This window comes from Cannabis sativa, chromosome 5 (assembly GCF_029168945.1).
Source record: "Cannabis sativa cultivar Pink pepper isolate KNU-18-1 chromosome 5, ASM2916894v1, whole genome shotgun sequence".
Lineage (NCBI taxonomy): Eukaryota > Viridiplantae > Streptophyta > Magnoliopsida > Rosales > Cannabaceae > Cannabis > Cannabis sativa.
Window position 1 is genome coordinate 66,285,144 of NC_083605.1, and position 12,603 is coordinate 66,297,746.

The 12,603-nt window shown below is 30.0% G+C and overlaps 1 protein-coding gene across 1 annotated transcript; it reads left to right on the forward strand.

Annotated features, from left to right (window-relative positions):
• The first annotated feature begins 7,348 nt into the window (after window positions 1-7,348).
• On the forward strand, window positions 7,349-8,088 carry LOC115716302 (14 kDa proline-rich protein DC2.15). Its single transcript, XM_030645063.2, has one exon. It carries the CDS (start codon window positions 7,462-7,464, stop codon window positions 7,879-7,881), a length of 420 nt encoding a protein of 139 aa, XP_030500923.1. The 5' UTR covers window positions 7,349-7,461; the 3' UTR covers window positions 7,882-8,088.
• Window positions 8,089-12,603: the final 4,515 nt, after the last annotated feature.

Consider the following 12,603-nt stretch of genomic DNA (forward strand, 5'->3'; position numbering starts at 1 on the left):
ATGAAAAAATTTCAAAAATGGGGGAAAACTAAAAAGAAACCGAAAACAAACTTGTGATCGAAGAGGAGCACCATCCTAATCATTTTTTTGAGCAGGAGCACGAGAAATTTTTTCATGGGCAGCAACATTTGATTTCTTTTTAGGAAGAGCTTGCTCACGTTTCGACAATTGAGGAGCAAAATCGGAGTCATCGTCTTGAACAACAGGACGTTTGCCCTTATTCCTGTTAGCTACAGATTTCAATCCCTTTTTAGAACTTTTCTTTGGCACAAGGGAAGGAGAAGAGTTCAGCTATGGATGTTTTATTTAAAAAAAAAAAAAAACCTGAAAAGAAATTGAAAATAATTAAAAAAAAAAAAAAAAAAAGAGAAAAAGAGAGGGAAATGATGTAAGGTATGATTGGTATAAGTCATCAATGGAGGTTACAAGATATTTAAAAAAAAAAACTAAAAAGAAATGAAAAATAAAAGGAAAAAATGAAAAAAAAAAGAGAGGGAAGTGATTGATAGTTGATTGAAGAGGGATGGGGGAGATGCACGCGTCATATGCATGGGGGAGTGTGTATGTGGTATATATGTAATAAAATAAAGAGAAAAGGTAAAAATGTTGAGATAACCGTGTGTAAGTATTTATATGTAATAAAAATTTCATTTTGTATTTTTGGTGTAAAAATTTCATATATTAATGTAATGAATTTTCGAGATGTCCAAAATGTAAAATTAAGTAAATATTATTTTGAATCTTGCATTTTAAAAATTACGACCATCTGTTTTGTCAAATAATTTATATATATTTTTTTTAAATAGAATATAATAATACTGTAAGCCCAACTTTAGTCAAAATAAAATATAATACCATGATTTGTAGGTGTTATGACCAAATTTACTACATTTTTTGCACCCTCTTTGTGATAGGAACTGATTTTAAATTTGTTATATCTTAGTTCTACTAAAAAAAAAGTTTGACTAAAATTAGATGGAGTAGTATTATGTTTTATTTTTAAAAATATAAGGTCCAAACTATTTTTTAATAAAATAAAAGGTCCAATCAGTAAATTTATATATGTTATAGATTATTTTTAGTATTATGCAAAAATAGCTATAAATTAATATCATAGGATTTAAAAAAATATGTAATTTAAATAATATTTAATTAATTGTGTATTTTTTCACCACAAAAAACAACAACTTTTAGTCACAATTTTATTTTAAGTCACAATATAATTTTTTTTGTGACTAAATATAATTTTTAGTCACAAAAAAAGTCACTTGTCACTAAAATATATTTAGATACAAGTTGTCACTAATTTAGTTTTAGTCACAACAAGTATTGTGACTAAAAACACATTTAGTCACACACAAATTGTGATTTTAATAACTAATACATTTAGCCACGGACTTTTTAGTCACAACATAGGAATGATAATTTATAATTAGTCACAACTTTTTTACTTTTAGTCATAAATTTTGTTATGACTAAACGTAAGATTTTTTGTAGTATTGTTTTTCATTGGGGAGGGAGATTCAAACAGTGGCAGAAGGACATGGGGTCATGTGGGGGCACATGACCCCACTAATTTGTTTAAAATTTATTTTTTGTATGTATTTTTTTATATATATATATATTTATAGTTTATCCCCATAAATTTAACTTTTATTTTAGTTTTGCAATCCCATATTATAATTTTGCCCATATAAATTTATATTTTTGTATTTTTATCTTCTCATATTTTCATATTTAGTCTCATATATCTACTCTAATCTCTATAAAATTTATATTTTTCTTTATAATAAAAATAATATTTTTTTTATAAGTCTAATTTTTATCCAATTTTTTTTTGCCCTCTTGTAGCTGGCTTCACCACTGGATTTAAACTTGAGATTTCCTCTTTAAGAGGAGTATGGAACCACTAGACTATGCCTATGACCACTTTAATTAATTATGTATAAATTATTACTTTTATTATTATTCTCACTATTTTTCTAATTTTATACTAATTTTAGGGAGCACGTGCATTGCACGTGCCCAAAAACTAGTATATATATATATATATATTTGTTCATGATTATAGTGTCGTCAGCATAGTAGAATATAATCATGATTATATGTTCAAAAATTTAATTCCCATAATTTGTCAGTTCACTAAATTTAGACTGACGTGATTATAGTGTCGTCAGCATAGTGGAATATATATATTTGGATAAGATATTATAAACTTACCATTATATCTTTCTAGGTCAATATCAATGGTTTATCTTAGGTCTATGGATCTTAATCCTGATATAGTTATGTTCAGCTTAGTTCTATTATTTATGTTCTTCAAATTGTTCGTGGAAGCTAACTAATGGTTTTGGCAGATATTTACATCTTGGGAACATGGTTGTTCAATTTTAAGTGGGAGCGCTCTGATCATAGATTTGGAATCTATAGCTTCTATAAGTATTTAAAAGTGAAACAATGATTTCCTTTGAGCTTGGCTGAATAGAGATAAATGATCGAGGCCTCATTTTAGTAATTATATTAATCTACTGAAGTATCATTTATAGGTAGCTAAGTTTTTTAAGGATAAAATATATTAATGGGCAGAACGGTAAATGTGTCCCTATTCAATGTAGATCATCTATAGAGGATCTTTGACTATTAAGATTGTAACAATAGATAATCTTAACGTATCTATTTTGTGGTACATATAGAGCGTTCTATATAATTGAGAGTGATATTCAATTTCAAATCTACAGTGGCGCAAGGCGAAATTAATAAGTTAGATAATTTACTTAGTAAATTCTAGATCTACTTATTGAAAGCTCGGCTATATAGGCCCATGGCCCCCTCACTAGTTGAGATAATACTGCTTGTAGACTTAGTCAATTGATTTTATTTAATCAATTATAATTCTAAAATTAGACTATGTTTTATTTATGAATTTTCACTAAGCAAGGGCTTAATTGTGAATAAAAAAAGTTATGGGGTCTATTTGTTAACTAAGAGACTTTGGATGGTCTAATTAATAAATAATATAAATAGTAATTTTATTTGGTAATTAATTATAATTATTCAATAAATAGTTTTGGCATTTATAGGATTGAATTAGAAAATATGGTATTACAGAAAGAAAAATAAGTCGTTGAAATAAAGTGGCAAAATTGTAACTAGAGAATGGTCCTATTAGTGGCTGACTCTTAGTGTTGATTTTTGCCCAATATTTTATTCTTTTTTAATCCATATAATTCAGCCCTAAGCCCTAGTTGAAACACTATAAAAGGAACATGATGCTCTCACTCATCCACTTGATGCCTTCAATCAAATCAAACCTAGTTTTCTATGTGAGACAATTAGTAGATGAGAGAGTTCCATCCATAGTGATTTCACCTCCTTCATATTGTTCTTCATGACCATATTTGAACCCTTAGTGATAGAGTGCCATGCCCACACTTAGCAAGTCAAGTACTCAATCATAGTGAGTAAGACGGTGGTAACCAAACCCGAAGGAGAGAAAGAGATCCAGGCTCAAATCTTGATAATACTCTACGACAGAAAGGAACAAGGGTTAGAGATCTAAGCAGAAAGAGTCATAATATTTTGCTGTAACTACTGTAAGGTTTTCTAAAATCTTATGTGTTTAATTTCATTATTTTAGAGTATTCATATTTAAGATGTTAATTTAACATACTTGTTAGTAAATCTAAATCCTGATAGAATATTCCCAACAATTTCAACAAAGAAGAATAATCTATGGGTCAAGTGGGTCAACAATATATATATTAAAGAGCAAAATTTGTGGGACTATAGTGCTCTTTCTCAATATAGGTTGTACTAGGTACTGAAAAAAGGTGGTTAGAGTGAAGCAGGAGTTTAAAAGTCTGGTAAGTGAGCTACAGTTTTCAATAATAAAATACAAGATTCAAGAGGAGTATAAGCTCATTTGACTAGAGATCACTGAGAAACTACATGTAATAAAGTAGTTTGGGGTAGATCTAATCTTCCCAAATATTGTTTTGTTTTTTGGTTGGCTATCCAAAACTGCTTTAAGACACTACAAAAATTGTTAATTTTAGTGACAACACAATTTTTTTTGTGACTAAATATGACTTAAGTACTCAATCATAGTGAGTAAGACGGTGGTAACCAAACCCGAAGGAGAGAAAGAGATCCAGGCTCAAATCTTGATAATACTCTACGACAGAAAGGAACAAGGGTTAGAGATCTAAGCGGAAAGAGTCATAATATTTTGCTGTAACTACTGTAAGGTTTTCTAAAATCTTATGTGTTTAATTTCATTATTTTAGAGTATTCATATTTAAGATGTTAATTTAACATACTTGTTAGTAAATCTAAATCCTGATAGAATATTCCCAACAATTTCAACAAAGAAGAATAATCTATGGGTCAAGTGGGTCAACAATATATATATTAAAGAGCAAAATTTGTGGGACTATAGTGCTCTTTCTCAATATAGGTTGTACTAGGTACTGAAAAAAGGTGGTTAGAGTGAAGCAGGAGTTTAAAAGTCTGGTAAGTGAGCTACAGTTTTCAATAATAAAATACAAGATTCAAGAGGAGTATAAGCTCATTTGACTAGAGATCACTGAGAAACTACATGTAATAAAGTAGTTTGGGGTAGATCTAATCTTCCCAAATATTGTTTTGTTTTTTGGTTGGCTATCCAAAACTGCTTTAAGACACTACAAAAATTGTTAATTTTAGTGACAACACAATTTTTTTTGTGACTAAATATGACTTTTAGTCACAACAAAATATTACTTGTATTTAAAACATTGTATTTAGTTACAAATTGTCACTAATTTAGTTTTAGTCACAATAAGTATTGTGACTAAAAATACATTTAGTTACCACAAATTGTAATTTTTGTAACTAATACATTTAGTCACGGACCTTTTAGTCACAAATAAGAATAGTGATTTATAATTAGTTACAATTTTTTCACTTTTAGTCACAATTTTTTTTGTGACTAAAAGTAAGATTTTTTTGCAGTAAGACTAAGAATAGGTTGAATTACCTTAATTTGGTGTAAGATTGTTCGTGTCTTCTTTGTGGAAGGGATAGAGATTGTCATTCACCTTTTTTTCGAGTGTGTTGTGAGGTTAAAATTTGGCTTAGCTGGAAGGTTGCTGCTGTCTCTACATCAGTTGGTGAGACATAGATTAGTAGAGCAAAAGAGAGTAAGTTCAAGAAACATTATTTTTCTACCTTCTTTGATTAATTTATCACATTTAGCAAGTTATGACAAATTAAAAACATTTATGAAACAACTTGTATGGTGTGCATGACTGTTGGTCTGGTCTACTATGTATGACTAATAACTAGTCACTTATCTGAGAATAATGCAATCATAATAATTTTATAGAATGTTATTAGTAAAAAAGAAAAGAAAAGAAAAGAAAAGTTTCTATATAGCTCTGCCCAAACAATATAAAATGGTCCTTCTTCAAAAGATGAAGGAAAAAAGATACAAATAAGACTGTCACTCCACTACTACCGCTATATATTCCTGTGCATATATACTTAAACATTTTTATATACATAGATATTATAGATGGGTTGTAAATTAATGGGCGAGTGAATCTTTTAAGAAATATACAGCAGATATTGACGATAATTTAAAATCATTTTTAGGGCAAGGGAAAACGGATAAAGGATCATTGAAGAGTTTACCATTACATTCACATTCAGCTGCCAAACTAGGATTTTATTTTATTTTTATTTATTATTTTAATTAAAAAAAAAAAAGGAAAAACTAAGGTTCACATGTTTGCTTCGTGAAGTGGAATTAATCATTCACTCAATAAATATATATATATATATATATAGAGAGAGAGAGAGAGAGAGAGAGAATATAAGAAGAAAATACTAACCCTAGTAGTAATAAAGGCACGTTCTTCGTACGACGCAGTTTCTTCTGTGCTCACCGACGAAACCGCTTCAATGATACATAAGATCATACCATGGTTAATTTACCAACCTTGCATGGGTTGGTATTTTATTAATATATATATATATTTATGAATTAGCATTGTTATTATTGGTGCCCTAGCACATTTTTATAAGTGAAATCTTATGATAATTAATTAGTTAAAAATATATATATATTCAACAGAAACTATCTTATAGACTTCTTATGAATGTAAATGAATTCCAAGGAAAAGCTTCCAGAGCTGCGTGTCATCGCACGATTGGTCTGCACCACAGATCTCCCAACCGATTTCGTAGTAATGGACTAGCTCAAGATAATGCTTCTATCGGAGTACATAACTTTTAATATTTATATAATATATAGTTAAAAGTCCACTTCTTCAATTTACCATATATATCATGAAATATATTTAAATTTATATATATTAAATAAAAAAAAAATATACATATATACATTATTGTTCTGACCGGCCGGCCACTCAAAACTTTATCTATGAAATATTATATTATATTATTTGTCTGTTGTTATGGTCAAGTTATATGTATATTAATATATATGGCTAACAATTTTTGCATTGAAATCTCTGAAACTGAAGAGCTCACGGATCACATATAAGGGTTTTGAACAGAATATCATATTATGTGAATAAATTAGCTATATATATATTACATGTATATGCGCACCGAAACAAGAGGTATACTTATATATCTAAATCGTCTAATTAACATCTTCCTTAACAAGCAAGAAGATTATATAATATTTATATATATATATATATATATATGCCAAGGTGATCCACTTAAATGGTATGAAATTTATGAGCAATTGTATGAAATGATGACCATCTAGTTACTCATGGATCGAAAGATATTTGTAATTTTGTCTTTTCATCCTCATCGCTTCAACGTCAATTTTTAATTTCTTAATTATGGAAAAATTTGACACCGAATAATTAATATTTGAAAATATCGAATAATACTGTGAAACAACTAGTTATATAAATTAAAATAATAAAAACCCTAGCTAGTAGCTTTAGCCCACAAATTTGACAAAACCACAAGCCAATATATATATAGATTAATCTCATATTGTAAAAGCCATAACTAATAATTAATTACTAAAGTACTAGAAAAGTACCCAAAATTCATGTTTTATTAGACAAATAATCAACTTGAAATGATCAAGAGAAATTAAGCACCACAAAATTTGACAATCAATCAAACCACACAAAACTCCAAAACTTAATTATCATTGCTCCAAGTTGATATGCCAGGTTGGTACTGGGTATTATTATTGCCTGTATCAAAACATACATCTCACATGCCCATTAATAATAGTTTTAACCAATATTCATGTACCATCTAATTATTTGATTCCACTCTAAAACAGGAATTGGTATCTATAAAAGCAAAAATCACTTCCAATATTTTTCATCAATCAAACAAACCATTTCATAAAGAGCTATACATATTTTTCTCTCTTTTGAATCCTTAAGTACATTTGTTTGAGCATTTTACTAAGATCCCTACATGGCTTCTAGGGCACAAGTGTCCACTTCTCTTCTTGTAGCCCTAAACTTGGTGTTTTTCACCATGGTTAGCTCCACTTATGTACCATGCCCACCACCACCCCACAAACACCACCACAAAAATCCATCACCTGCTGTCCCTAATCCTAACTATAAGCCCAAATACTGTCCTTTGGACACCCTTAAGTTAGGAGTGTGTGCGAATTTGTTAAATGACTTGGTGAACCTTGTTGTTGGGACCCCACCCAAGACCCCTTGTTGTACACTCATAGGAGGTTTAGTTGATCTCGATGCTGCTGTGTGCCTTTGCACTGCCCTTAAAGCTAACGTTTTGGGACTCAACCTTAATGTTCCGATTTCACTGAGCTTGATTCTCAACAACTGTGGCAAGCGCGTTCCGTCCGGCTTCCAATGTCCTTAAAATTGTTTGGATTTCATTTCTGTTTATCTTTGATATTTCTTTTTCTGTTTAATTTCCTGTATCTTTAATTCTATTTTATTTTATTGGTTATTGGCTCATCTCTCATGCCATGATAACACAAGATTTATGAATAAATTATTCTGATTTATGGTTGGAGTTGTTTTTATTGGTAAGTGTAACTATTCATCTAAATTCTCTTCTATACTACTTCTTCCATTATATATTTTTTTTGAAAGAACTTCGATCATTATTTTATATATATTTATATATTATTGTTACATACAAGTATACATGGAAATTATTATTCCCAAATTAATTTATTCCCAAATTACTATAATTTAGTCTAATTGGCTAATTAACAGTATTCTGTTTTTCTTTTTTTTTTGGAAGATAATGAAAATATATTGACTAGTTAATGGACGTACTTTATGATCAAACAGCACGATACATATGCATATCAAATCGTGTACACAATAGTCAAGTGTAAAAAAACTCATAGTTATTCCAATTAATTAAAAGTATAAATGTATAGCTAAGTTGTTGCTGTACATGTGAAAACTAATATATATTATGCGCATGGAACAATGACATATACCAATCCTATAACAATGATTAAAATCATTATCATCTTCTAAAAGTACTAAAAATACTTATAAATATCAATTTTAAATAATTATTACACAATATTAATCACTACAAAAAAAATACTTGTGACTAAAAGTGAAAAAATTATGACTAATATTTTTAAATTATTATTTTTTATGCTGTGACTAAAAGGTCCGTGGTTAAGGGTAATAGTCACAAAAGTTACGATTTGTTGTGACTAAATGTATATTTAGTAACAATACTTGTTGTGACTAAAACTAAATTAGTGACAATTTGTATCTAAATACTATGTCTAACATTTTGTTGTGACTAAAAGTCACATTTAATCCCAAAAAAATTATGTTGTGACTAAAAAGTTGTCACTGAAAATAACATTTTTTGTAGTGAATGTTTTTTATATATTAAATTAATTTGTATATGTGTATACATATTCTTTTAATATAAAAGACAATTATTAATTAAGTAATCGCTACATCATTTTTCTACCGTGTATAAAAAACTCTGTTATAAACTCCTCTTCGTATGATCTATTCTGGCTGAAATTAGTAGAGTAGTTAATTTAGGTTTGCCTTTTGCTTCAAAAACTCAACATATCATTTTTGATGATAAGCATAAGAGCCTGAGCTGCATTTTCCTCTGTCAAGAGCTACTGATCATTCGGATCCATAGCTAAAAGTTTTTGAATCTCAATAAGATGGTGTTCAACTTTGTCAGCAATATTAATTTCCCTTTACAGCCCCTACTTCTTTGCTCATCACATTACAAAAATTTTACTTTTAGTCACAATAAAATTTGTAACTAAAAGTAAAAAAAAAATTGACTATAAATTACCATTCCTATGTTGTGATTAAAAAGTCCATAGCTAAAGGTATAAATTACAAAACTCAAAATTTGTTGTGATAAAATATATTTTTAATCACAATAATTATTGTGATAAAATATATTTTTAATCACAATACTTATTGTGACTTTAAATAAATTAGTGACAACTTGTATCTGAATACTATATTTTAGTCACAAGTAACTTTTTATTGTGAGGAAAAGTGACATTTAATCACAAAAACTTTATATTGTGACTAAAAAGTTGTCATTAAAAGTAACATTTTTTTTTTGTAGTATCATTTCACTACAAGAAAAATGAGCATTACTGAGGACAAATTTCGTTGGTAAAAACCCCTGTTTTCGTCAGTATTGCGCATCAATGAGGACATTTCGTTGGTAAAAAGTCGTTGGGAATACTTCGTTGGGAAAAACGATTATTAACAACGACTTTTTAAGTCGTTGGGAATAAAAATTATCAACAACGACAATGTCGTTGGGAATAATATTTATTTATTTATTTTTTTTTTTACATCTGAGTGCATCAACAACGACATTGTCGTTATTGATATTATTATTAATGACGACAATGTCGTTATTGAAGATCTTCTACGAAAAAAAAATTATATTAAATTATTTGTAATTAATTATTTATATATATTATTATTTTAAAATTATTAATTTTAATTTTAATTTTTTTTAATTATTTAATTAATTAATATATAAAATTATTGAATTAATTAAGATATAAAATCATTTAACTAAAAGAAAATATTTAGAGTCACTAATATTACAATAAGAGTAAGTCATAAACATTATAGTACTGCCTACCTAAATATAAATTAGTGTTCATAAAATATTAACAAACATATTAGACCGATAGTTCGTAAAATTAAAATAGATATTCTAAAAGAAGTTTGTAGTAGCATCGTCCTCATCACTAGCATCTCGAGGAACATCCGACCCAGGAACATCCGGCATCTGTGGGTAGTATGGCGGCATCTGCGAGCTGGTCATCATGTGAGATGTCTGCTGCCAATGTAGTGTCGGCATCATTTGAGATGTCTGCTGCCCTTGTTGTGTCGGCATCATCTGAGAAGTCTGTTGTCCTAGATGTGTCGGCATCATATGAGATGTCTGCTCCCATGGTTGTGTCGGCATCGTCTGCGATGTGTTCTGATATTGCTGCCCTTGTGTCGACATTTGAACATTTTGCGGCATCTGTGACATTTGTGACATCCGAGGCTCTGACACATGAGACGTTTGAGGCGACTGCGTCATCATATTCAACAATACTTGCGAATTGTTTGGCGACTGAAACACAAACTGCAAGTATGACTGGTACATTTGACTGTGAAATTGCTCAGGACTTAACATTCCAGGCGAAGGAACAAGAGGCTGTTGTAGCAGAGGCTGTTGTAGCAGTTGCTGTAACGAAGTAGGAGTCTGATGCGGCTGCTGAAAACCCATTGGGTTAAAACCCATTTGAGAGCGAGACGGTTGAGGACGTATGGGTTGGGTTGGAGCTGCATCATTCATCTCAACATCCATTGGTTCCCGACGTTCATGTTGGGTTTTATGCCCTAAATAAAACTCATTTCAATATAATCAGATTTACTTATTAATATAGATCAGAAATAACATTTAATGTTGCATGGTTCACATGATTTATTTCATGATTATATGTACATAATGTATAAATTCATCTGAAACCCTTTTCACATACTTGATCCTGTTTATTGTGTCGTCAACACATTGGAAAGTAAACATGACTATGTGAATAAAGTTTCCTAGATTTATCAGACATAGGGTTTTACTGATATGATAATCTACAACAAGAGTTTACTTGTATTTGGAGAAATACTATGTTCTTTCCAGAGCATTGGTTAAAGTAAAGCTCAGGTTGGATGCATGGAGTATGCATCGGAAGGGACCGATATTGAACTTTGACTTAGATTTATTAAACTTACCGTAATATCTATTCAAGTCAATATCGCCTAGTTGATCCTAGATCAAATGATCTTAATCCTGATATGATTAGGCTCAATCTTGAAAGGCTATTCGTGTTCTTTGATTTGTTAGTTAAGCCTACTTTTAGGTCAGGGTGATACGTACATTTTGGGAACACGGTAGTGCAATTGAGTGGGAGCGCTATCATAAACATGGAATCTATAGCTTCTATCTGGCGAATAGTAAGCAAAGGATGATCTCCTTCGAGCTTGACCAAACGAACATAAATGGTGGAGTACTCATTTCACATTAGCTGAAATATCATTTATACGGGGTCAAGTGTTTTAAGGAATAAATACATTGTAGGGTGTAACGGTAACTTAATCCCTTTACAAGTGTAGATCATTCATATAGAGGATCATTGATCACATTAGGATTATAACAATGGATAACTAATGATGTGTCTATATGGTGGAACATATAGAGCATTCTATATACTGAGAGTGCAATTCTAAGTTCTATGCGTGGATTCAACGAAGAATTAATAAGTTAGTGAATTTTAGTGCTAAATTCTTGATCTACTTATTGGAAGCTCGGTTATATAGACCCATGGTCCCCCCACTAGTTGAGATAATATTGCTTGTAAGACTCATGTAATTGGTTTTGATTAATCAATTATAATTCACAAGTTAGACTATGTCTATTTGTGAAATTTTCACTAAGTAAGGGCGAAATTGTAAAGAAAGAGTTTATAGGGGCATATTTGTTAATTATGATACTTTGTATGGTTCAATTAATAAATATGATAAATGACAATATTATTTAATAATTATTTATAGTTATTAAATAGTTAGAATTGGCATTTAAATGATTGAATTAGGAAATTGGCATTTTTGAGAAAATCAGATACAAAAGGTGTTAAAATTGCAAAATTGCAAAGCCCAAGGCCCAATCCATTAAGTGTATGGTCGGCCACCTTTGTAGCTTTTTTAAATGATTTTTTTTCATTATTTTAATGCCATATAATTCAAATCAAACCCTAGAGGAATGCTATAAATAGATAGTGAAGGCTTCAGGAAAAACACACTTTCTGAATCAGAAAAACCTGAGCCTCCACTCTCTTCTCTAGCCGCCACTCTCTCTCTCTTTTCTTCCTCAATATTTCGAACCTCTCTTAGTGATTAGAGTAGTGCCCACACACATCAAGTGATACCTCAATCATAGTGAGGAAGATCGTGAAGAAAGATCATCAGCAAAGGAGATTCAGCATCAAGGATTCAGAGAAAGAGATCCAGGTTCAGATATTGATAATGCTCTGCTACAGAAAGGAATCAAGGGCTAGATATC